Source organism: Moschus berezovskii, chromosome 14 (assembly GCF_049115385.1).
Source record: "Moschus berezovskii isolate FMDL1 chromosome 14, NW_MosBer_1.0, whole genome shotgun sequence".
Lineage (NCBI taxonomy): Eukaryota > Metazoa > Chordata > Mammalia > Artiodactyla > Moschidae > Moschus > Moschus berezovskii.
The window spans coordinates 40,729,406-40,757,274 of record NC_142473.1 but is presented as its reverse complement, the minus strand read 5'-3'; the positions used below and the strand labels follow the sequence as shown (position 1 = coordinate 40,757,274).

At 37.4% G+C, this 27,869-nt stretch overlaps 1 protein-coding gene across 32 annotated transcripts in view; it reads right to left on the bottom strand.

The window, feature by feature from the left end:
• Positions 1-27,869, bottom strand: part of SOX6 (SRY-box transcription factor 6) — a 734,686-nt gene that overhangs the window by 94,558 nt on the left and 612,259 nt on the right. For 25 of the 32 annotated variants that reach the window (XM_088843068.1, XM_055423307.2, XM_055423317.2 and 22 more), the window contains 2 exons: positions 6,458-6,607; positions 461-686 (listed from right to left, as the gene is read on the bottom strand). In XM_088843068.1, the coding sequence (XP_088699194.1) occupies positions 461-686; positions 6,458-6,607 (376 nt within the window). The remainder of the gene's footprint in view (positions 1-460; positions 687-6,457; positions 6,608-27,869) is intronic. The other 7 variants (XM_055423302.2, XM_055423321.2, XM_055423303.2 and 4 more) reach the window with 3 other exon arrangements.

Sequence of the window (27,869 nt, the reverse complement as noted above, 5' to 3'; positions counted from 1 at the left end):
GATGTCACTGAAGTGTCATTCATATTTGCTTCAATGCAAAACTGATATGGGATAGGTATAAAATTCACACTTTACAAAGAAAACATAAAATTTCAAAAAATTTTGGACTTTTGGCAGGCAGCTTTTAAGCCAGGTCCCTTTAGGCCCTTGGAGAGTTCATGGTCACTCTTACTCTGCCTAGAGTCGCTTCAGTGGCAAAGCACTAACTCAACACAGAAATTTCTAAGTCTCTGATTGCTGGATCTAACTCATCATCTTTGGGAGAATGCATCCCAACAGGATTTATAGTCTAACCTTTCCTGAAAGTTCTAGTCACCCAAGACACCACACTGGGTTATGTTTCAGTAGAAAATAATTTATTTTTACATTATTTACTTTCAGTTTTTAAATTTTTCTTGGACTAAAGAACACTTTGGAAACAAGAATCAGTCATCATTAAATGCATTTTGCTTTCTTTTACCTAATTCATAAGTCTCTTCCTGGTGTTGACCTTTCCATTTACCTAGAGAGGATCCTCTTCCCAAGCTTCCTCCAATGGGGCTGGGGATGCTGCTTTTGTTAGGCAGATTGACAGGGCTGGTTTTGCTGGCTGGGAAGAGGCTCTGGGTGGGAGATGTTGGGGACTTTACAGGCTCAACTGTCTTGGGTCGGGATGAGAGATTCAGCGGCTGTGCTGCTGCTTCATCCTACAAGAGTTTAACATAAATAATTATTAAAAAAAAAAAAAGAGACAAATGAAGCACATTATCACTTAGTAAGCCACAGTTATTTTACACCTCAGAGACAATGCCACATTCTCCACAATAATAACAAAAGAAGCTAATTATCTACCTCCTTGAAGATTCATCGGAAGGAAACCTCATTAATTTCCCTGTGTTATGCTTCTATTTACATTAACTGTGTAGTTGGATCATTCTTTTTGCCAAATTAAAATCTGAATTAGCTCACATTACAGCTTAATTTCCTAATGTGTTTTCAGGGATCCAAATTAACCTAGGGCATTTACAAAGAATTATTTAAAATTTCAGCAGCTCTGTAGTGCTTTTGTGTTATTCTCTCTGAAAAGTTCCTGGAACTATAAATGGGCTCTGCCGCTAATTTTTTAATATATATTTTAAATCAAACAATTGCAAGTACTTTAAAAATGGAAACACTGTAAGCCTTCTTCTGCTCTCCTGGGCCTTTGCCCAGGGAGCCGCATGCCACAGCATGGCTTCTATGTGGCTTTCTGGGTGTGGGCACTCTTCATGGTCTATATTCTGGTCTCTATTCATGTTTAAAATTAATTTTTGCAAAGAGCAAACACACATTATAATTATGTTTTACATACCATGCTATATGCAATTTATTTTTCATGTCTAAAGTGATGTCTCTTTATATTCTTTGCTACATATATTTACAGAATGTCTATTCTAAGATGCCTGTTCTTCTATACTGAGCACAGTATTCAAATATCTGGCTTGTAACTCTGGTTTTACCAGGAGCTTGAAAGCTAAGCTCCTTACCTTTATTTTGTTTCATTTATTCTGCCATGTAACACTCTTGACAACACTTCCATCATTCTAGAAATTTAATTGTAATATGAACATACTCATTTAAATGCTAGGTTTTTAAGGTCTGCAGTATTGTGTTTAAAATAAAATTTCCAGCAAATGTTAACTCCTCTTTTGCTTCTGAGAAGGCACAGAGAACTTGCTTTTCATGCCATTGTTTAAAACACAGAGGAGAGCTTAGAAACTGAACTTTCTCCCCTATGGCAAACATGTCACTTCTCTGGGACTCAATTTCTTCACCTATAGAAAAGAGGGCCTGATTCTAGCTGATCTCCAAGGTCTCTTCCAGCACTAACGGTCATTGTTTAAGGGGGAACAAAAAGGGATGCCAGAAAATAGTAATCAGGAGGGAGGATTAGAAAGAGAAAATGAAAATAACATACACAAAAGAGCCATTATGACTAACATTGTACTAGATATTTTCAAGTATATTAGCTCATTTAACTACCAATAACTATGAGACTGGGCAGTAGTAATCTACATTTACAAAGAAGCAGTCATAGTAATAAAATGACCATCCAAAGCCATAAATGGAAGGACAGAATTTGAATTATAGTTTATTAGGCTCCAAATCCCAAGCACTTTTATTCTTTACTGAATTATCAAATAAAATAAGTCATTTAAAAAAAATAAGTCATTTGATAGTGTCGTGATACCCTAGCTTTATTTTGTTGTTTGGTTTGTTTGTCTTGGTAGGAAATAAGTAATCTGGCACATCTATGGTGCAATGTACTTTTATCTCTATCTAGATATACAATAGGTTCTCAGGAAACATAGTTGCATCCCTCACAAATGGTACTAAATTAAAGTTTACTTGCCTTTGCTCTGAATTCAAAGGATATTTAGACTAGTTAGTTCCTTTACTCATTTCTTAATAACAGTGATTTAGGTATTTAGTTAGTTTTCTTCACATTTCTTTTACTTCACCAAGTTTCTTATGATCCCTTAGTTCAGCATCTTCTTCAAATTTAGAAAATTTTCAGCCATTACTTTTTAAAATATATTTTCTGTCCCTTCCTTCTCCTTCTGGAGCTCTATTTGTATATATTAGGCCATTTGATGTTCTACAGCACTGACAGTCTTTTTTTCTATGTATTTCACTTTGGACAATTTCATTGTTATGTCATCAAGCTCACTAGTCTTTTCTTCTGTAATATCCAATCTGTTGTTATTCCAAATCAATATCAATCCAATATACTTTTCATCTCAAACACTGTATTTTTCATCTCCAGGCATTCAATATGAATTTTCCATGCCCTGCCTTATAATGTTCATGTTTCTTGAATATATGGAGTTTATAATATCTAGTTTTATAATTCACTTTTGAATATAGGCAAACTTCAGAGACATTATGGGTTTGGTTTCAGACCACTGCAATAAATCAAATAACCCAATAAAGCAAATCACGTGAATTTTTGGTTTCCCAGTGCATATAAAAGTTATGTTTATACAATACAGTAGTCTATTAAATGTGCAACAGCATCCTTAATTAAAAATAACTTATTGCTAAAAAAAAATTGCTAACCATCATCTGACTATGCAGGATTGCCACAAACCTTCAATTTGTAAAAAGTACAATAGCTGTGAAGCCCAATAAAGTAAAGCTCAATAAAAAAGTATAACTGTATATTCTAATTTATTATTTAGTCTTAAAATTCAATAATTTCCATTTCTACCAACAATGCCACTGTGCATGGGAAGCACTGATTAACTCCCAATCAAGTCAATTATTTTCCACCACGGCAGCCCTGCTGTTCATCCTCACAGCTTGTCCTGGCCCAACAGATACTTTGTGGGTAAAGAGAAGCAGATATGCTTACTCTTCACTTGGTCTAGTTGAAAGTCTCTTTTAAGAGCTGTTTTTACTGTTTTATCTAATAATTCCATCACCTGAGTTATTTTGAGGTTTATCTCTAATGATTGATTTATTCTCTTCATTATTATTCATATTTTCTTGCAAACCTGATAATTATTGAATAGATGCTCCACACTGAGATTTTTACAGTGTTGGATTTCAGTTTATATGTTACCTTAAATATTTGTGGACTTTGTTCTAAGACGCGGAAAGCCTTACCAGGCTTGCTTTTAAACTGCGTTAGGCAGGCATAGGGATAATTTGGCCCTACTAGTGTAGTAATACCCTGCTATGGACTCTACTTGGTGCCCATGTGTCAAGAGATCTTTCCAATCTGGCCAACAGGAATACAAATCATTCTCAGTTCTTCACAAACCTTGTAATGGTTTTGCCTACTACATCTTGCTTTCCCCCTGGCCTCAGATAGTTTCCTCACATGCAGATACTGCTCAGTACTCAGCTAAATACCGGGAAACCTTCTGCGGATCTCCTGGGCTCTCTCTATACAGTTCTCTCCTCTGGCACTCTATCTCACAAATCCCATCTACCGTGGCATCTTGAAACTCTGAAGTCTTGTCTCTCTACTCAGGAAGTCTGCCAAGCAGCATGTGGGTAACCCCCACATACACACCACACTATTGCCTGGAAGCTCTCTCAAGACAGTAAGCTAGAACAACTGTGGTGCTTGCCTCATTTGTTTCTCTTCTATCAGAGGTCACTCTCCTCTACTACTGAAAATGTCTGAAACCACTGTTTTATATTTTGTCTTGAGTTTTACTTCTTTAAGTTTGGAGAGTAAATAGAATCCCTGTTCTTCCATAATGGTTTAAAATGAAAAACTTCTTGGTTTCTTTTAGAATCTTTCTTGGTATACAACCAGATATTTCAATCACAATGACTATTACCACCTACCAACATCTTTATTATCATCAGATTATCATCGACATCATTGCTGTACTAACATTTATGAAACATTTACTATATGCTAGAGGATGTATTATCTCATTGAAGACCATAATAATATTAACCTTCAGTTTGCAGAGGCAAAAAGTAACGCTAAAAGAAGTTAATTAACTTGCCCAAGGTGACACATCTAGTAAAAGTCATAGAGCTGACATTTGAACAGAAACATCCTAACTACTGATGTTGACAACTGTAACAAAAATTCTTCAGGGAAACAAGGAACAGAAGACCATCTATTTTTATTTTTATTACCTTCAGCTAACAATGCCCTAGGTTACATAGTCAGGTTATATATAGAGGGAAAGAATGACTATAGACAGAAACATGAGATATTTTAGTGACCATAATTCTTTCAATTAGCAAAACATAAGATTATTTTTAGAACTTCTGCAATAATAGGTTGGAGTTATTTTAAAAATTTGAAACATTTGCTTTATGTCTTGGTCTATATACTTGTACTCACACATACAATAAACAATCTAATAAGTATGATAAATGTTTCCTTTGTTATTAACATAAAGTAGAGTCAAGTTAAATTATATAGAGAGCTCCCTAAGAATTTGTATGTGGTCAAGTGAGTAATAAAATTCAGTTGGCCCACAAAGCTGGAGTGGTAAAAGCAGATATAAACTTGAATCTAACCAGGGAACATTTTACTCATCCAGTAAAGGCTTGGTTTGGTGCAATTCCATTTGGCCAACTCACTTATAAAATGACTTTTTCATGTTAAAATATTTAATACTCAATATCTCAAGTCACTGATGTTTGATATGCTTATACTCCAACAACTATAGTTAAACAAAGTGCTTTGGTTTGAATTGTAGTGTTCTCTTACTCACAAAAAGAAACTCTTGGAACACAAAATAGTCTGTTTCCATAAGTTAATGCTATCTTATTAAATGGAAACCTCCTATTGTCATATCTCAATATTTCTAACCACAAAGCATAAATGTTAATCTTAAATGTTCTTTGAAGAACCTAAAGGCATGGGTGACATTAAATTAATTCCTTTGGACAGGCATAGGCAGAACTATCCCTCCTAATTATGTTTACTTTTTTTTAATCTTTGGTATTTGGGATCCATATTTTTAATGGCTTTCCTGAAATCTCAAAATCCCTATCTACAAGTTTTAGAAAATAAAACAATTTCAGTAATTTTATGGACTTCAATGCTGCTTTGTTGGCCTTAGATATTTCCCATGTAATGAAGTAACAATGGCAAAATTTCTGCAAAGGCAGTACTTTGGACTCATATAATAATACATCTGTGCTTAGTGTATCCTTCAAAGTAAGTAAGTCAATGATATAAAAGAATTGTTTCTTTGAACTTTCTGAATTTTTAAATTCAATATAGGAAGCAAAAACGATCATAAAAACCTATAAGTACCAGCTGCTGCACAAAGTTAGACTGGATCATCAGTTCCCCTCTGTCACCAAGGACTTCCTGGCTACCCCATTTTAAGACACTGAAAATCAGTGAGGAAACGATCTATTAATGTTTCAGTCATAACTTGGGCGATACTATTTATCCTATCACAACTATACATGGCATCAAAGCATAATTAGATTATGACACCACTCATTCCTCAAAACCCACATTTATAACTATTGTTTGAGGGAGAGAGACCTTTACCATCAAACCATATAAAGGTCCAGCATCGGGTTCTCTTTTTTTCTTGTCAATCTAAAGTTTTGGGATCCTCCTCCTCTAGCACTATAAGTTGGCTCCCCACCTGTTTAAAGTTAGAGAGAAGTGTCACAAGATTATGACAAAGACTGGTAATGAAACCATGGCCATACATGCCAATGAACATTAAAAAATAAAAGCTAGAATCCAAAGGGGAAAAACTCTTGAGAAGTAAGTTTGCAGATTTAGGTAAAGATCTCACAATATGGCACTATTGTTATCAAAAGGGAAACACCTGTTTCTCAGTGCTCAATCATGAAATTTACCATAAAGAGGAACATTTTGGGGTTCCTTTATGTTGCTTTGCTTCCTGCTGTTTATGCCCAGCACAGCCTGGTTCACTACCTTTCTTGTGAAGCTATTTTCCAAACTGTTTCCATAATCCTGCAAAGCAAATACCTTAACTTGAGTTACAGGGCTGGTCCCTCTCTTTTCATTTTTTATCCCAGTAGGTGAGACTGCCCCTGCTGCGTTTGGTGGCTGTGGAGTTGATGGCATCTTTGCTCCAGGTGACACCTGCATGCTGGCCAGCTGAGCGGCATAGAGCTGCTGCAAAACAGGGAAGACAAAAATCATCTCTTTAAATGCAGCTGAAACAGAGCTTCCAAAACAACTTACCTTATTGTTAGATAACTATTTCTCTGACAGCTTTGAAATTTCTCTTTCACTATTTTTAAAGAAGAATATAAAAAAGAATAAATAGTATAACAGAAAGAACAGTGATATAGGAGCCATTATTCTGTTCCTGGTCCTTCTAAAAATAAGTTTAGGACCCTAAACAAAGGATTGACTTGCTCTGGAACTCGGTTTTTTTCAATCATACAGAAAGGAATTTGACTAAATGGTCTCAAACATTCTTTTGAGTACTTAAAATCATTATAAAGTGCATTAAATGTTGCTATGTCCATTCATGTAATTTTAATATTCATGAACTAAGAAACTGATCTAAACTTTCCTAGGCACTTCTGGAAAAACATCATTCTAATTCAGTAGTGACTAAGCCACTCCAGTACTCTTGCCTAGAAAATCCCATGGATGGAGCAGCCTGGTAGGCTGCAGTGCATGGGGTCGCTAAGGGTCGGACACAACTGAGCGACTTCACTTTCACTTTTCACTTTCACACATTGGAGAAGGAAATGGCAACCCACTCCAGTGTTCTTGCCTGGAGAATCCCAGGGACGGGGGACCCTGGTGGACTTCTGTCTATGGGGTCACACAGAGTCGACACGACTGAAGTGACTTAGCAGCAGCAAACTTCTCGAGGGATACTGACCCCTCTGGGTGTTAAGAGTGCTGCCCTCAGATCCCTAAGGCCCAGGAGCAGTTCCTCCTTCCTCTGTGCTGCATATAGCATAATCCTAAAGAAAACATAGCCAGATTTGTGGAGGGAAAAAGTCAAGCTTCTTTTTCCTAGCACAGGATGTGAAATCCTTCACTGTCGATTTATTAGCTTTGGGGTGAAACTGGTGATAAATAAATGTGTTAATCTGTTATGGTTAACCAGAATTCAGATACCTCAATTTTAACATAATTTCATGCTTGAAAACACCGTTCAAATATTTTCTTTTCTTCTTATCATCAAGATTAAGCCATTACCTTGATAGTCATATTTTTATCATAATAAATAGAAAGCTTCCTAGTTCATCAACCACAGAGAAAACAGCTCAAACTTTGCCATATTAGTAGAGGAGAAAAAACAGGTGGTTTGTATGTAATTTCCAGCATTACTATCATTCAGATGGACAAATAAAAAAAATTACAGTAATCAAAAACAGACCTTTCAGCACATGTAATTAAATGAAAGCTTAATAAAGAATAATTTGCAAGAGCCAGATGTGCTTATGTCATGATTGTTGCTTTCTTTGGAACAATTTCCCTAATATAACAAGCCTCTAAAGAAATTAAAGTTTCATAATTCTGTATGTGCAATGACTCAGTGGCAAGAAAAATTCACAAGTAATAGCCAGTCAAACGGCTAGAACTTCAGGGAGAAAAAGGACTGTCTTGTTTCCTTTTTACTCTGTTACACTCTTTTCTTTTAAAATTCAGCCAGGTGTCTTCAAAAGGGGCGGGGGTGGGACGGGATGGAGTTGGTGCTAAGCCAGTGAGGAAACATTCTATACTGAATTGAGTGGAGATGGTTGAGAGTTGGAAAAGTAATGACTATATGGTGATAAATGGTGGCTGGTATCATCACCAATATGCCTTACGACTGAATATTAAAGAGTCAGGAAATCTTAGGCAAGAGTCCTTAGAAATCATTTTTGTCTTCATTTTGGCTCCTGATTCACAAGATCAGAAGAAAGTCAATTTTACTCAATCTCAAGTCCTTCAGGAAACTTCAACCAGTGAAGAAAAGCTGAAAAACAAATTGTTAGACACAAATCTGTTTTTTTAAAGTTGATTAAATTCAGAAATCCTTCAAAATAATTGAACATTATAGTTGCTTTTTAGAAATAAAGTAGTGTTAATTGCTTCCTCGAAAGTTTTGACAATCATTTATTTTATATTTCTTTCTTAGGATTGTACTTAAGAAAGTCAAGATTCCTTAAGAATTGTGATTTCTTGGAGTTCCTTGGGTGTTGTGGTTACTGATACATTAGATGCAGGAAGAAGTATAGCCATAGTTTATAAAACTTACAGAGCTGGGCAAACTGGACAGTAAAATATTAGATAAGATTTAGTAGAATGAGCCTTGCAATAGAAATCAGAAATTAAAGTTCATTGTAAAGATAGAAAGTACTCATGAAAATAAATATTTTCACATTCTAACAAAATATTTTAGATATAAGTATAAAGCTTTTCAGATTGAGGACTTTAGATCTGACTTGGATAAAAGAATGCCATTCATTAACAGGCATAGGTTTACTGAATAATTTCACAAATAGCTCACCTTCTAAGCAAACATTAATTGAATAATTCTATATAATAGGCTTTGTATTAGGATCTGTGAAAGTAGTTCAGTCATGTCAGACTCTTTGTGACCCTATGGACTATACAGTCCATGGAATTCTCTAGGCTAGAATACTGGAGTGGGTAGCCTTCTCTTCTCAAGGGGATCTTCCCAACCCAAGGATCAAACCCAGGTTTTCTGCATTGCAGGCAGATTCTTTACCAACTGAGCTATCAGAGATGCCTGGGCTGGAGAAGGGAAGGACCACTGGAGAAGGGAAAAAGCTACCCACTCCAGGATTCTGTCCTGGAGAACTAGTCCATGCAGTTGCAAAGAGTTGGACAGAACTGAGTGACTTTCACTTTCATTAGGAGCTGAGGAGGCTTCAAAGTTTCGGAACAAGCTTATGGCTCTGGAGGGGATGTAAGATAAAGATCCTTAGCATTTGATTTGTACCTTTCCTGCAAAGTTTATCACTTTTTTAATACCTTGTGTATAGATATGCACTGGTTTCCCTGGTGGCTCAGTGGTAAAGAACTCAACTGCCAATGCAGGAGAAGCAGGTTTGATCCCTGGATTGGGAAGATCACTTGGAGAAGGAAATAGCAACCCATTCCACTATTCTTGCCTGGGAAATCCCATGGACAAAGAAGCCTGGTGGGCTACAGTCCATGGGGTTGCAAAAGAGTTGGCAAGACTTTAGTGACTAAACAACATAGCTATACACGTGTCTTATCATGTTTGATAAACTATAAGCTTATTGAAGTCATGATCAACCTAATTACTTTTGAATTCCTAGTATCAAGAATAGTGCCTTGCAAATAAGAGATAATCAATCAATATTTTCTAAATTAATGTCCTATATAAAATCACTGGATGTTAGGGAGGAGAGATATTCTCTCTATAGATAAGGCAACAACAGTGGTATATGATTACATTTATTGTAAATATGATGAATAATTTTATGGCAATGAGTTTTAAGATATAAAAGGAGTATAAACTAAACAGACATTTCTCCAAAGAAGACATACAGATGGCTAACAAACACATGAAAAGATGCTCAACATCATTCATAATCAGAGAAATGTAAATCAAAACCACAATGAGGTACCATTTCACACCAGTCAGAATGGCTGCTATCCAAATGTCTACAAGCAATAAATGCTGGAGAGGGTGTGGAGAAAAGGGAACCCTCTTACACCGTTGGTGGGAATGCAAACTAGTACAACCACTATGGAGAACAGTGTGGAGATTCCTTAAAAAACTGGAAATAGAACTGCCATATGACCCAGCAATCTCACTCCTGGGTAAACACACCGAGGAAACCAGAATTGAAAGAGACACATGTACTCCAATATTCATCGCAGCACTGTTTATAATAGCCAGGACATGGAAGCAACCTAGATGTCTATCTGCAGACGAATGGATAAGAAAGCTGTGGTACATTTACACAATGGAGTATTACTCAGCAATTAAAAAGAATACATTTGAATCAGTTCTAATGAGGTGGATGAAACTGGAGCCTATTATACAGAGTGAAGTAAGTCAGAAAGAAAAACACCAATACGGTATATTAACACACATATATGGAATTTAGAAAGATGGTAACGATAACCCTGTATGCGAGACAGCGAAAGAGACACAGATGTATAGAACAGTCTTTTGGACTCTGTGGGAGAGGATGAGTGTGGGATGATTTGGGAGAATGGCACTGAAACATGTATATTATCATATGTGAAATGAATCACCAGTTCAAGTTCGAGGCATGATACAAGATGCTTGGGGCTAGTGTACTGGGATGAACCAGAGGGATGGGATGGGGAGGGAGGTGGGAGAGGGGTACAGATGGGGAACATATGTACACCCAGGGCAGATTCTTGTCAATGTATGGCAAAACCAATACAATAATGTAAAGTAATTAGCCTCTTTTTATTGGAGGCAAATTATTTTACAATATTATATTGGTTGGTTTTGCCATACATTGACATGAATTTGCCCCAGGTTTACATAAGTTCCCCCTCCTGAACCAATAAAAAGTAAATTAATAAATCAAAAAAAATAAATAAATAAAATGAAATTAGTAGCAAAAAAAAAGTAATTAGCCTCCAATTAAAATAAATAAATTTTAAAAAATTCAGTCCAAGTTAAATTATTCTATTTTAAGAAACTGTTTCCTTGAAGTCATCTTTAGAATGTTTAAGATAGGTCCTGAATAACTACTGGCTTCACTAACCCACCTTACACTTTGCTAACACAAATTGTAGTACTATTTTTTTCTTCTTAGCCTAATTATGTATAAATTTAAATTTTCCCTAAATGTTACTGCATCCTTTTCTTAAAGAACATAAAACATTAGTTATTTAAATAAATAGCTTTAAGTTAGAAAACTTCTTTGAAAACTAATAGTTTAGGAAGGAAAATAGGTTAAACTCTAACTAATACCCTCTTCCAACAGCACAAGAGAAGACTCTACACATGGATATCACCAGATGGTCGACACTGAAATCAGACTGATTATATTCTTTGCAGCCAAAGATGGAGAAGTTCTATACTGTCAGCAAAAACAAGACCAGGAGCTGACTGTGGCTCAGATTATGAACTCCTTATTGCCAAATTCAGACTAAAACTGAAGAAAGTGGAGAAAACCACTAGACCATTCAGGTATGACCTAAATCAAATCCCTTACAATTATAGAGTGGAAGTGAGAAATAGATTTAAGGAACTAGATTTGATAGAGTGCCTGATGAACTATGGATGGAGGTCCATGACATTGTACAGGAGACAGGAAACAAGACCATCCCCAAGAAAAAAAAATGCAAAAAAGCAAAATGGCTGTCTGAGGAGGCCTTACAAATAGCTGTGAAAAGACAGGAAGCGAAAAGCAAAGGAGAAAAGGAAAGATATACCCATTTGAATGCAGAGTTCCAAAGAATAGCAAGGAGAGATAAGAAAGCCTTCCTCAGTGATCAATGCAAAGAAATAGAGGAAAACAATAGAATGGGAAAGACTAGAGATCTCTTCAAGAAAATTAGAGATACCAAGGGAACATTTCATGCAAAGATGGGCTCAATAAAGGACAGAAATGGTAGGGACCTAGCAGAAGCAGAAGATATTAAGAAGAGGTGGGACGAATACACAGAAGGACTATACAAAAAAGATCTTCACAGCCCAGATAATTATGATGGTGTGATCACTCACCTAGTGCCAGACATCCTGGAATGTGAAGTCAGGTGGGCCTTAGAAAACATCACTACGAACAAAGCTAGTGGAGGTGATGGAATTCCAGTTGAGCTATTTCAAATCCTGAAAGATGATGCTGTGAAAGTGCTGAACTCAATATGCCAGCAAATCTGGAAAACTCAGCAGTGGCCACAGGACTGGAAAAGGTCAGTTTTCATTCCATTCCCAAAGAAAAGCAATACCAAAGAATGCTCAAACTACCGCACAATTGCACTCATCTCACACGCTAGTAAAGTCATGCTCAAAATTCTCCAAGCCAGGCTTCAGCAATACATGAACCGTGAACTTCCAGATGTTCAAGCTGGTTTTAGAAAAGGCAGAGGAACCAGAGATCAAATTGCCAACATCCGCTGATCATTGAAAAAGCAAGAGAGTTTCAGAAAAACATCTATTTCTACTTTATTGACTATGCCAAAGCCTTTGACTGTGTAGATCACAATAAACTGTGGAAAATTCTGAAAGAGATGGGAATACCAGACCACCTGACCTGCCTCTTGAGAAATCTGTATGCAGGTCAGGAAGTAACAGAACTGGACATGGAACAACAGACTGATTCCAAATAGGAAAAGGAGTACGTCAAGGCTGTATATTGTCACCCTGCTTATTTAACTTGTATGCAGAGTACATCATGAGAAAGGCTGGGCTGGAAGAAGCACAAGCTGGAATCAAGATTGCCAGGAGAAATATCAATAACCTCAGATATGCACATGACACCACCCTTATGGCAGAAAGTGAAGAGGAACTAAAAAGCCTCTTGATGGAAGTGAAGGAGAAGAGTGAAAAAGTTGACTTAAAGCTCAACATTCAGAAAACTATGATCATGGCATCTGGTCCCATCACTTCATGGCAAATAGATAGGGAAACAGTGGAAACAGTGGCAGAGTTTATTTTGGGGGGCTCCAAAATCACTGCCAATGGTGACTGCAGCCATGAAATTAAAAGACACTTACTCCTTGGAAAGAAAGTTATGACCAACCTAGATAGCATATTGAAAAGCAGAGACATTACTTTGCCAACAAAGGTCCGTCTAGTCAAGGCTATGGTTTTTCCAGCGATCATGTATGGATGTGAGAGTTGGACTGTGAAGAAAGCTGAGTGCAGAATAATTGATGCTTTTGAACTGTGGTGTTGGAGAAGACTCTTGAGAGTCCCTTGGACTGCAAGGAGATCCAACCAGTCCATTCTAAAGGAGATCAGTCCTGGGTGTTCATTGGAAGAACTGATGTTGAAGCTGAAACTTCAATACTTTGGCCACCTCATGCGAAGAGCTGACTCATTTGAAAAGATCCTGATGCTGGGAAAGATTGAGGGCAGGAGGAGAAGAGGACAACAGAGGGTGAGATGGTTGGATGGCATCATCGACTCGATGGACATGGGTTTGGGTGGACTCCGGGATTTGGTGATGGACAGGGAGGCCTGGCGTGCTGCTATTCATGGGGTCGCAAAGAGTCGGACATGACTGAGTGACTGAACTGAACTACTACATAATAGTTTACAAAAATATCATTTCATGTAGGATTCTCAGATCATTGTTCATAGTTAAAATGATGATGATAATGAGCATTCATTTCCAAACGACATTGAGGTTCTAAAAAATCAACAATGTAGTAAAGCTTGCATTAGTGTTAGTCATTCAGTCATGCCCGACTTTTTGGGACACCATGGACTGCAGCCCACCAGGCTCCTCTGTCCATGGGATTTTCCAGGCAAGGATACTGGAGTGGGTTGCCATTTCCTTCTCCAGGGGCTCTTCCCAACCCAGGGATCGAACCCGGGTCTCCTGCACTGCAGGCAGATTCTTTACCAACTGAGCTACAAGGGAAGCTGTGCTTACATTAGCCTTAGTCAGAGTCCTGTAAACTTTGATGAAGACTGTTTTCGTAAATATAGGTCTTTCCATTTTAATTTTGCAAAAATGTTCAGTGTTCATTTGGGATACTGAATTATTTCTTTATCCAAACTATATAAAAGACATAGAGTACATACATGTAAAAATGAGCCTAGCTAAATATTTTTCAAAATTGTAAAATCACTCATATTTTATAGGAACACTTTAAGAAACACTTTTACTATTTTATGGCTAAAAAATTTTACATTTATTATTAGTTCAGTTTTAATAAAGTAGCCAGTATTAAAATTTTGGTAAGCTGAACAGTAACATACTTAATACCTTCAACTGAAAGGGGCTTAACATCATTTAGCCTAGTCTGACCTCTTCATTGAACTGATAGCCAAGGTCTAGAGAATAAAAGTAGCATGCCCAAGATTATATAGTTAGTACTGGAGGGAGAATAAGAACTCTTTACTCATTTCAATATTATTATTTAAGGTAGAAATGGATATATGAACCAATCTTCGCACCTTTCAAGCACATTTCCAGTATTGGTGAATTTTTTCAATGGCAAATCTTTATTTAGTGTACTATTACCTAAACACCATTCTAAACAATAGAAGTGCAACAAGCAAGTCAGAAATGGTCCCTGTTTAATGCACTATTAAACCTTTCGGAAGTAACTATGAATAATGGCTAGGATAAGTGCTGAGAAAGAAAACTATAGAATGTCAAGAGACTATCTAACAAAAGTATTTAACATAGTTTGGAGGATAAAAATAGTTTCTCTAAGGAAGTAATGCTTTGAGAACTACCCAGGTGGAAAAGTTGATAAAAAGTATTCCAGAAAGAAGAAACATCAATTACTGTGGCTCTGAGGCAAGAAAAGGAAAGAAAACAACGTTTTCAAGGAACTTAAAGAAGGCCAACAAGGCAGAACTATTGAGGAAGCACAGACTGGCATGAGAAGAGGAAAAAGAGAGGGAGCGTCTTATTCAGTTCAGTTCAGTCGCTCAGTCGTGTCCGACTCTCCGTGACCCCATGAATCGCAGCACGCCAGGCCTCCCTGTCCATCACCAACTCCCGGAGTTCACTCAAACTCACCTCCATTGAGTCGGTGATGCCATCCAGCCATCTCATTCTCTGTCGTCCCCTTCTCCTCCTGTCCCCAATCCCTCCCAGCATCTTATTAGGCCACACTAATAGTTTCAGACTCTAACCCCAAAAGCGAGGTATCTAGAAAGAGCAATGTACTAGAATCAAGACACAAAGACTCTTTTCTATGTTTCACTACCAGCTTATTGACCAAACTTGTAAGTAAATTGGATTAAGAAAGTCCTATGACAATCTCACAAACCCACAAATATATACCTCTAGTTGTGTTTCGGGAGTTCTGTGTCCTGAGACTAGCCTTAAAGAAAAACCTATTTTACATTTGTATTCTAGTGACACTTTTATAACTACGTCCACTTAGATTTAACACAAAACAGTAGGTCCTACCAACCAAACTCAGCCTTACAGTGAAATTCTTGAGTGTTTTTGAGCACACACACTGGCCTTAGGTCTCGTGAAGACCTAAGAAATATATTGTATCAGGGTCATTTTACAACACTACTGTATTTGGGAAGAGAGGCATGCTTTACCTCCCAAAGAGTCAGATTATAATGGATGGTGTCACAGTGTATCTAATACTTACCATAATGTGAAATACACATTCTTTTATACCAGCTTTCTGTGATAAAATCACATAAGATCTCCGAAGGAGAGCACCATAGAGAAAAAGGTAAAAGGACTTTACTCTCATAATCGCATGATTTTCACATCACCACTCATCCAGTCATTCAGTTGTCACCCCTATTCATTCATGTGTTAATTCAAAAAACATACATCGAACACCATCTCAGTCAGGTACTGTGCTAGGTATTTTACACATATTTTATTTCATCTTCAAAATAGTTATGTACAACAGAAATTATTTTTCATTTAAGAGTCAGTCTCACTTTAAAGACCATATGCATTCTACTACTACATGTTAAAATTATTTAAAATAAGCTATACAATGAAACCCATTTCCTGTTCCTAACTTCCAGACAAGAATCATTTTCCACAGAAGAGATTCTGATATTGCTGCTCTTCTGAGCTGTTCTGACATCTTCCAGATGTCTCACAGCTACTTTTTCTAAAATAGTGCTTCACAGTTCTCAAATGGAGAAAGAAGAGTTAAGGGTACTACCAGCCACTTTCAAGGAGGAAGGGGCACAATTTTTAGCTAAACTTCCTTCTCCAGCCAAGCTGTGAGCCATAAGAGAAGACACCTGAAATACCCTAGTGACATATGTTGAATAGACTGATAAAGCAAAAAAGAACTAGGCAGACTGTGGGTAGAAATAGGAGAACTTGATAAAAAGGGAAGCTGACAGGGGCTTTAAATTGGCACCAGTAGGCTCTAGTATATGGAAACCAACAGTAAAAAAAAAAAAAAAAAGCAGACACGACTTCACACGCTGGATTCTCTTTGGAGTAAATTCTCCTGTGTTTTGTCATTTCAATTAGAAAGGGCATTTTAAAGTGGCCTGTCGGAATCTAACCAGAGAGGGGAAAAAAAAAATTCTCCTTCAAATACAACTTGCCTATTGGTAGATAATGAAGATAAGAAGAAAAGAGAAAATGTTATTCTATAAAAACATTCAATAGGCACTGACTTGAAGACTTCAACTCTCTCCTTTATGTTTACCTGATTTACTGTGGTTCCACGTGAAGTCTGAGAATCCCAGGCTTCTAGCCCAGGTTAACTCAGATTCTGTTCTCATATGCTAGACACTACTTGAGGCGTCATAAGGAGATGTTGGAGAAACAAGCAGGTTGGGTAGGGTGGCGTTCTTCAGGAAATGTCACTACTTATGTGACTGACGCTGCCTAATACTAGGCCCCAAGCCTGGCTCAGTTCTCCAGGGTTATCCTGGATTTTGTTACCCTCTCAAAACAATGCTGATGACCATTCTACCAACCAAGGAATGCTATAAAGCTGGCTAAGTTCAGCAGTGAGGCTGTAAGAAGGTGAAAAGGAGACAGGGGTAATTAAGCAGCTTGATTTAGTGCTTGTTCAGCACAGGGAAGAAAGTGTGTCAGTAATAAGTCATTACAGACTGAAGGAGGGGTGGGGGAGAAAGTTTAAAAATAATTTGAAAGAGATCACAAATACTTTTACTTCTCATAAACCTCCAACATCAACAAAATGATCCAGGAAATATAGCTGTGGTTTTATGGAAGGAAAGAACTGAAGTCCTTGTTTTCAGCATAGAAGGTACTTGTTTAGCTATACCCCTCATATTTGACACCATAGAAAACTGGCTGTGAGAACAGGAGGTGAGAGGAGCAACAGGGAAAGGGCTACTCCTCCCACTCATCACAGTCACATACTGGGTTAATTCCAAGTCAGTCCCCTTGCCCCTCCTGCATATTTTTTACTGCCATATTTTCCTTTCCCATTAACTGCTCCTATTTATCATAATTCTACTCATCACTTTCTCCTTAAAGACTTCCTTGTCCACTGCCTCCTTTGTATTCCCACTATATCTCATTCTCCATCTCTGTGTCCTTTCTCCAAATTCTGAGCTCCCTAATTAAGGGAAGAATTGAGTCTTGTTTTTATGTCCCTCGCACCTAACTTAATGCCTCACAATTAATACATGTTCTGTTAATATGAACCACTAAAACCCCTTCATTTTACTTTCTTGTCTCTATCTCCTTAAAACTGCTATAATTTCTGCCCACACTCTTTTCTTATTATACTTTTCCTCATACCTTCTCCAAAAGGAACCCCAAAGATGGAGGTAATTTCTCTTCACTTAGGTCTTCTTGAACCAATAAGCATGTGATTACATGAAATCACCATGTAATGCATTGATTTTCTTGCAAAGAAACATCAGACAAAACAATGTTAACAGAAGAATTGTATACATGATTTAATCTGAGCCCTTTTCTTTACAGATGAAGAAAATGCAAGCCTAGAAAAGGAAGTGATTTGCATAAGCATACCAAGTGGTGAGCTGGAGGCTGAATGAAATCTAGAACCTAGGTTCCTTAATTTTCCTATTCAGTGTTCACAGGGACTCATTTCTCCTTGTGTTCCATTTTCCTGGGGGACTGACTGCAAATAGAATTTGTACATTCTATCAGAGCTCTTAGTTTGGACTCCATGAAAAGGGATTTTTTTTCACCATTTCCCTAAGATTTAAAGAGAAATTCATCCTACATGTACTTAGTAATCATTGGGCACCTGAGAATGATTTATGCTATAGAATTTTATTTTAATATTTGTCTAAGATGTAACATTTTAAAATGTAACCACAGTATTTAGGTTAATTATAATTATATTAAGGTTTCTATAGATTTTTTAAATTAAAGTTTATGCAAATACACAGAATGGGCAAAATTTGTCTCAGGTGACAGCAGACATATTTTACCCCATTTGAGACTTCTGCCATTTGTCTTCCCACGAAAAACCAAGGGGAAAATGGGACAAGCATTGAGTGTAAGCCACTGAAGAGCCAGGACCTGTTTAATTCATTTCATTATCCCCTGCAGCCGGCTCAAGAATGTCAAGTAAAGAAAAATGAATGAAAAAGAGAGTTTTCCTGGCTAGAGATCATCTTGCCTATTTTCCCAAGCACTGAGTAGCTTGCTCCTCTGACATAACTCATTGTGTTAATGGGACAGGGAACAGGGGGGATATGCTGCGTGTGAAGGAGAGGAGAAGCTGTGAAAAAAGGAAAAAAGAATAGAAAAGAGGCTCAGGTCAAAGGCCTTACCCTTACACAAAGATAATTTTTTTAAAAAAAAATTTGGAATCCATCAAATAACAGAGCATCCAGTGGTCTACTATGAAAAAACAATCATTCTCTGATAGCACCAATTCTATTTGAATGCACTTAGGAGAGCAATTTTCTTATGGAACACAGTTGCACAGTGCAAATACTAAAAACAAACAAATCCACCTCCAATAGTTTTAGCAAGAAAACTCAGTCTCTCACTGCTTCTTCCAAGTATCTTTTCTGTCAGGGCGCTAAATAAAATATGTAAATGCATAAGGCTTTATTTACAGAAATAAAAGTTCAGTCATTAAAACAATTAGTAATTTGGTTCTTAAAGCAAGATACTCCGAAGAGGTGATAATGAGCGCAGTTGGAAATCGGCATTATGGGAATGAATCTGTTTTCCTCTGTTTCCAAGAGATGGGCAGGCAATGCTGGAGAGATCCAGCTCTCTGAATGTGTTCCAAGTGGTACAGCTTGCATTTGTAATGCTACTTTAACTCTCTAGTCACAAAGTCTTAGCTCATCAGAGAAGTCTTAAACAAATGCATCTTGACTCTACCAATAGGCTACAAAACTCATCAATGAGTCCAGAAGTTTGAAATCCAAGCATTCTTTCCCCAAAACTAAGTCACAAGGAATTTTTCAAAAGGTGCATCTGGGTGCGTGTTTAATAAAATACTTTTAGTTTAATAAAATACTTTTTAATAAAAGTAAATAGTTCAATAAAATATTTTTCATATTTCCCAATATTGAAAAGCATTGTTTCTTTGTAACTGAAAGGTAAAGTTCATTCAAAACTTATTTAATGAGTAGCTACTCCTGGCCAGGTGCTATGCAAGAAATATAGAGGAGGTCAGGAAAACTAAAAGAAGGAAACATTTGAGTAGAGACCTGAAAGAAGTGAGGAAGCAAACCAGGTCATTATCTGGGTAAGCACTTCAGGCAGAGGCAAAGAAAAGGTGAAAGTCCTAAGACCAAGGGTGTGCTTACATGTAGAAGGTTTGAGAAACAGCAAGGAGGCCGGTGAGCCTGCAGCCGAGTGAGCTGGGCAAAGAGTAATAGGTCAGGTGTCAAAAAGATAGCAAGGAGGTCAGATCATGCAGACCTTGAGTACTATCAGACCGACTTTGGATTCCACTCTGAGTCTCTGGGTTTCTAGGAAACACTATTACAACAACATGGCAGACCCGGAAATCCCTCAGCAATACCCACAGAAAAATCTGGAGATATGCCACTGCTGCCTTGCCTTGGCCTGTGATGACTGCCAAGAAACCAGATGCTATTGCTTGAAAAATATTCTACAACTGTCTAGCTTCTATGCCCTTCGATTTCCAGCCATAATGAAGCCTCCAAAATAACACAGAATGAAGACAAATATGGGTAAGTATGAAATGAAAAAAGTTTTTAGCTTGTTAAAAATATATCTTTGGGGAAAAATGCATGAAAAGAAAGTATAATATTTTCTAAATGCTATTTTTTCCCTTTAATGAATGGATAGAACAAATATTGCTGGTTGGCAATAAATGTGTTTATTACATGAAAATATTTTACTTTTTTAAATTGTAAGCTTTTTTAAGCTGGTTTTTAAAATCTCAGGAGATTTTTGGAAGATTGAACACAAGAATTATGCTAATGAACAAAATTTCATATCGATGATAAAATGTACAAACTTACTTTTTAAAAATCTCACATTGATAATAACATGAAATGTGCATTTGCAATCAATATTGAGAGATAAGGATGCATTTTGAATTCACTTTTAAGTGATCCAGTAAACTGGTAAGAAATAATGCAAAATATCCTCTTCTTCCGTTACTCTTATATTTTCTTCTGTATTTTTGAAATTCAAATAAATGTTTTACACTGTTTAAGAGCCACGGCTACTAACTTTCATTTTTAAACTGCAAATTATTAGTATTGCCAATTGGAGAACTTCAGCATATTTTGCAGTATGTAAATATGCCATCTGTATCCTACAGTAATACCCATGGCTTACTCCCTAATTAGCAGAAAGGAATGATACCTTATACATAGCAGCCACAGTAAAAATTATTTAAATAGTCTATCATAAACATATAATGTGCTCTGTTGTCACTAGACATGATACTGATACATATCTCAATAATCCACCTTGAGAAATCATTACAGCAGATGAAGCAGGTAATGGTTAATATAAAGGACTGAAGAAGAAGCTTAGAAAAATAAGGTTTATATGTTGCTATGAGCAGGATAATACAGTGATTAAGAGTGCACACTCTTCAGTCAGAACCAACTAACTATGCGATCTCAGGAAAGTTATGTAATCTCTCAGTGCCTTAAATTTCTACATCTTTAATATGGGAAACTAGTAGCACTTACTCCAAAAGATTTGTTGTATGGAATAAATGAATCAATGCACATAAATACTTACAGCCGGGGCTCGCCATAAAGACTACTACTACACCATTAAGACTCAAAATCTGTAAGCTCTTAAATCTTCATTGGTATATCTTCTTAAACAGACGTCGCTCCAAAGGCTTTATTCAGAAAATACTTGGCATTTTTACGTAATGTAACACACACAAAAAATTAGGGATACAAAGATTAAGAAGACAGGATGCCTTTCAGGTACTCACACCAAGAATAGGAAGGAGAAGGGAAGAAAGACACAATATGGTATGTTTACAAATTGCTAGAGAGACACATCACTGGGAACAATTTGTTTTTTTTTTCGTCCCAGATTTATTGAGGTATAATTGGTAAAGTTGTGTAACTTTAACATGGACACGTGATAATTTGATATGCGAATCTACTGTGAAATGATTACTACAATGTAGTTAACAAATCCATCAGAAATAGTTTTGACTGAGGACAGTTAGGTAGGTTTCACTTACAGTAAAGCCAAAAAAAAAAAAACAAACAGATCTTACATTAGCTAAAAGTTTAAAAATAATCCTGTAAAATTATTTAACAACTACAAAAATCCTGAGCAGGATGGGCACCAATCACAACAACAAGGGAGTGTTCAGGCGACTAGAATTTCTGTTCTGCTTTAGAAAGGTTTCCTCCTCCCAGCCCATTTCTTCGGGCTAGTACCCAAAGACTGCTCCGTAGAATTAAAATATTCACACTAGGGGCCAATGTAACTTTGCGGAAGCCTTAAAATTTATAAAATGTACCACTTCTCTGAAAAAAGGGAAACCACCCTTGGCTATTCATTGAGGGAACAGGAACTTTGCTTTGTTCTTGTTTTCATTGTCCATTGTTGGACAAAGAAAACGCTTTAAGAATTCAAAGTCCTCATTTGGGGAGGGGGGATGGCTTTTCAGAATTTCAGTATCTCCTCGAAGCCTACTGTAGCACCTCTAGAAAACTCTGGTTACATGATGCAAAATCACAACTTTTCTTTGTTAAGAGGGCATAATTTCAAGTGGACCATGGAATATTTATGTCTCTAGGCAGCTCTTTGAAGGAATAATCTTATGTTTTTGTGCCCATCATGGGTCAGAGGTTCAAATCAGCACTTCTGTCTGTCACTTCTTATATGTTTTGCTATAATTTACAGCTCAGCGAGAGGACTCATAAAACAAAAGTGTCTATTTTATTTCAGCAACTAATTCTAGTTAATCAAAGATTTCCAGCCAAACAACCCAGCATGAAACTCTGCACGGAAAATTCGAGGAGAACAAAGCATTTTGTCAAATAACACATCTCATGATGTAAACACATATGTCTCTTAAAGGAAATTTTATCGTTTCCACATTATCGGCATACAAAAGAAGCATTCTTGTCACAGACCTGGTGCGACTGAGGAGTCATCGTCATTGGAAACAAGAGCCTGATTAGGTTCCCACACAGATATGAATAGACTTTCCTTTTTTAGTGAAATAGCTGCTTTTATTCCTTTTTAAAACAGACTGGTAATTGTCACCCTAAAAACACTGAATTGTACTAGGGGCAACATTTGTTTCTGCTTTTCTTCCCCATCTTTTTAGAATCGGCCAATAACATTACTATCCCTTCTGGTTGGTCCTCTTCTGGAAAGTCTGAGTTAATCCACAGCTGTGTGAATGTGGAAAAGGGACACAGCAGGCTAAGTCTGTTGGGTCTCTTGTCTGCTAATAAAGTGCACAGTCTGCAGGACAGATGTTAAGAGGATCTGTTAAATAAGTCAGAGGCAGAGATCCTGACCTCTGCCAAGGAACATTTTATTATTCCAGAAAGGGGCATAATTGCAAGGCATTAACAATTAGAAGAACCATAGCTTTTCTTTATAGATTTTACTCCTTGCTTCATCATTTGGTTGAAATATAGTATCAAGGCCCATTCGCTGAGAAGCAATGTGCTAAATATGATTGGATTTAGTACAAACTGCAGATTACAAGATTTCCCCAAATCCCAGGGAAATGGTTGGACCTTGGCTTTGCTTCAATCTTAAACAGTTTTGTTTATTCTGCGTGTATCATTACACTATTTGTACAGTTTCACTTGCCACAGGGTACCATTGTACTAAAGGGACCATGAATCTTACCAAATGTAGTTTCCTAACTATTAAATCTAGTGTAATGGGAAATGTAAACTAGAGATCAAATTAATAGAGGAATATCACATCATAAAGTTGTTCTCTATACCTTATACCACTTTACCATTTACGGTGTGAATAAAATCATGTCTACCACATGCATTGCAAATTCCCAAGTGTGGTGTAAAAGGCACTTTGTGATCTGACCCCTTGCTTACCTTTCCAGCCTCACCTCCTATTGCTCTCATACACTCAGCCTGTGCCAGACCATTTGTTGTTTTCTGAATGTGCCATGCTATCTAGTGCTTCTACACCAACAGGCAGACTGCTTTTTGTCTGGAGTGCTTTTTTTCTCCTCTGTATCTCTACCACTCTGAATGCCTCTCCCATAAACCTAGTGAATTTCTACTTTCCTCTCAAGATTCATTTTAACATCATCTCATCCATAAAGATTGCCAATACTTCTCCAGGTAGAGCTTAACACTTTCTCCTCCCATAGCATTTTTATTCTGGAAGCACATATTCTTTAACAGTTATCACATTGTTTACCAGATTGTAGGCCCTCTGTGGACAAGGATCAAGTTCTATCCATTTTAATATCCCCCAAATAGAAAAGAGAGCTTACTACACAGTAGGCAGTTAATAAATATATTAGAAATAGGCTTCCCAGGTGGTGCTGGTAGTAGAGAACCCACCTGCCAAGCAGAAGACAGCAGAGACATGGGTTTGACCCCTGGGTGGGAAGATCCCCTGGAGAAGGAAATGGCAAACCCACTCCAATATTCTTGCCTGGAGAATCCCATGAACAGAGAAGCCTGGTGGGCTATATATAGTCCATAGGGTCACAAAGAGTCAGACAAGACTGAAAAGTGACTTAGCATTTATGCATGGGGAATTAATGTATGAGTGAATTAATTATAGTTAATCCTTTTTCATGTTTATATAAGTTTTATTCTAACCTTGTCACTACTACCTGTACTGTTAGAGAGTCTTATATTTAATATACCTTATTTTGTTTTTTTAAAGAATTGTTGTTGTTGTTTAGTCTCTAAGTCATGTCTGACTCTTTTGTGACCCCATGGACTGTAGGCCACCAGGCTCCTCTGTCCTCCACTATCTCCCAGAGTTTGCTCAAATTTATGTCCATTGAGTGATGCTACCTAACCATCTCATCCTCTGCCCCCTCTGAGAACAAGTGGAAGCATGAGCTGGATTATCCTCTTGACCATATGTTTAATTTCAGTTATTCATGCAAAATTTATTTGGAAGTCATAAAATTTAGCTCTTCATGCTCTTGCCTCACAATTCTACACACTGTAACTCAGGCCACTTACAAGCTATGTAGCTTTGGCCAGGTTAATCTATCTCTCTAGGCTTCAGTCTCTGCAAAAACCAAAAGATTCACATGATACTTGACAGTGTGTTGTTGTTCAGTTGCTAAGTCATGTCCAACTCTTCTGTGACCCTAAGAACTGTAGCCCTCCAGGCTTCTCTGTCCATGGGATTTTCCCAGGCAAGAATATTGGGTTGGGTTGCCATTTCCTTCTCCAGGGGATCTTCCTGACCCTGGGACCAAACCTACATCTCCTGCACTGGCAGACGGATTCTTTACCACTGAGCCACCAGGGAAGACCACTCGACAGTGTGTGAAGCATTTTTGACAAACATTTTCTTATTTATTTCTCACAACTGCCCAATGAAGATAGATATCATTCCTAATCCACTTAATAGAATCTGGTATGAAAGTGTTAGTCAATTAGTCATGTCCGACTCTTTGTAACCCTATGGACTGTAGCTCGCCAGGCTTCTCCATCCATGGGATTTTTCCAGGCAACAATACTAGTGTGGGTTGCCATTTCCTTCTCCAGGGGATCTTCCTGACCCAGGGATTGAATCCGGTCTCCTGCATTGCAGGCAGACTTTTCACCGTCTGAGCCACTGGGGAAGCCCAGAATCTGGGTATAGAAATATTAATTAGCTCAAGCTCATGGAACCAGTAGTAGAGTTAGGATCTGGTCTTTAAGCCTCTGAAGGCCTTTATAGCTCTGAAAATTATGCCATTTTTCAATCTCTTTGTCTACTTGTGAAGGCTTTTCTTTCAATATTGTGGCACTTTTTCCAAATAGTGGCAAGTCCAGTTTAAAATACCTTAATTGCTTCTTGACCAACTTAATTGGTTTCTTGCTAAAAGAGCACTGCACTATGCCTCGTGCTTTTTGAAGTCTGGTGTGCTCATCAGGCATAGGCATTAGGACAAAAATATTTCAAAGAATCTATACACAACTAGCTTGATCAACCAATAAATGAGTATATTTGTCTACACACATACCAAATGATCAGCTATATCTTACCTGTTTGTATCCCTTTTAAGTATTGCTCATTTAATTGCTTTCATCCCCAGGCTATAAGAGGGCAGGAACTTGTTTAGCTTGTTTGCCTAATAGAGTACCTAAAGTACACAGTACATGCTTTAAAAATATGTTGAATTAATGGATTAATAAGAGAGATACAAGTATAAGGATGCAGAGAGAAACGGTGTTAATATTGAGTATTTTCCATGTAGTAGACATTGTCCTAGCTGATTGACTCGTGTTACTTCATTTAATCCTTGCGATATGGGAGGTATCATTATCCCCATTTCATAGCTGAGGAGACTGAGTTTCAGAGGACATTGGCTCATGGTCACATCATTCTTTTAACTGAAGAGGTCCTATGGAACTGATTTTTTGAAACCTCCAAGCCATTTACTATTGTATAGACAGACAGCATGTCACAGAACAAGCTAGCTACTAAATAAAGAGTGAGCATGCTATTCAAACACACAGTGGCATATCATCACCTGATGATATATGTCATTTTCCTTTTCACAGTGAGGTATATTGGTATTTGGTGTTAAGAGTTTCATAGTCAGAAAATGCAATCAGGAATAATATGGTTGGATATAGATGAATTATATACTACTACTTTATTCTGCAACTCAGCAAAGACTCTTTATTAAAACCATTGATAAATGGATGGAAAAGTGTGGGAAAGTGGAGGATTTCAACCCAAATTGGTCAGATCTAGGCCTCTACTTTCTCAGTAAACTCCTCATTCTTGCTCTCACTCTGCTGTACTATGTCTAAGCCAATGATATAACTATGCATTCATTATTCAGGGACTACCCCATGGGCCCTGGAACAAACACTTCCTAGGATGTGAGGAAGATGTCCTGAGCAGTGAGCACGTTACAGAGGTGTATCTTTCTATGTGGTTTAAGGATCCCCTAAACTTTGGCCACCTCAAGAGACGAGTTGACTCACTGGAAAAGACTCTGATGCTGGGAAAGGTTGGGGGCGGGAGGAGACAGGGATGACAGAGAATGAGATGGCTGGATGGCATCACCGACTCTGTGGACATGAGTTTGAGTGTACTCCGGGAGTTGGTGATGGACAGGGAGGCCTGGCGTGCTGTGATTCATGGGGTCACGGAGAGTCAGACACAACTGAGTGACTGAACTGAACCGAACTGAACTGAAACTCTGGAGGGCAATCTCAGTGCACTGAGGACTGGTTGGGGCACATGCTCCATTCCATTTACTGACAGTGACTGTTTCTCTTTCCTTTTAAAAAAATGATTCGCTTTTTTATTTTTAAGCAGATCAAGCAATAATCCATTGAGAATGTGATGCTAAACCACTTTTCCTATAGAGTGTTTAAACTGGACCTCTGAGAAGGAGCTTGATACAATTCAATGACTGAAGTAATACCTTTGTCCATTTGAGCATTAAATGGCCCGTTGAAATACAGCTTAGTTTGAAGGAATTTCAGAAAATAGTACTTTCTAATTTTTTTGCTTTCCCAGCTGACTAGAGCAGAGCTTAGAAAATGCAGTTCAATCACTTTCTACAGCCTCTCAGGTCAGCCTCTCACCAGTGTTAATTAAATATAACCCCCTTAGAATACGAGAGGTTAAGTGAGAGCAACATAGCATTCTTCTCCAATATATTACTGTGAACACAAATGGCCATAATCTGTTTATAAGAAGGCTTCTTTGAGCCCAGAGGTCTCACTAATGAAAAATTATAAGAGGAAAAGCAACATAATGTGACAACTGTTCATCGCAAAATACATTTTAAACTACCCATTTCCACATCCATTGTGCTTAAATAACACATATCATAAAGAAAATTGGTGTAACAGATGGTTACAGCTCTGGGTAGCAAATACAGACCAGTTTTCAGTGTGATAAAGTGAAACTGGAAAAGCCAGTGCATAATTCAGTCAATCTCTAACCTAAAGTCTCTCTTCCCCTCAAGCTAGAGAACTTTTTCCCCAGCAGCTAAAGGCATTAGTATACTTTCTCTTTTTAGCCGATGTATCTTAAGTGGCACAACTTGACCTGACTTTCTAAAACTAGAAAATTGCTGAAAGAATAGTTTTATACTAGTCATTTGAAATTAGAAAAGTCTCTTTAAAACTACAGGGTTTATGGTTCTAAAAAAGTTGCATACACTGTCCAAGGCTATTTGTAAATTACATCATTTTAAA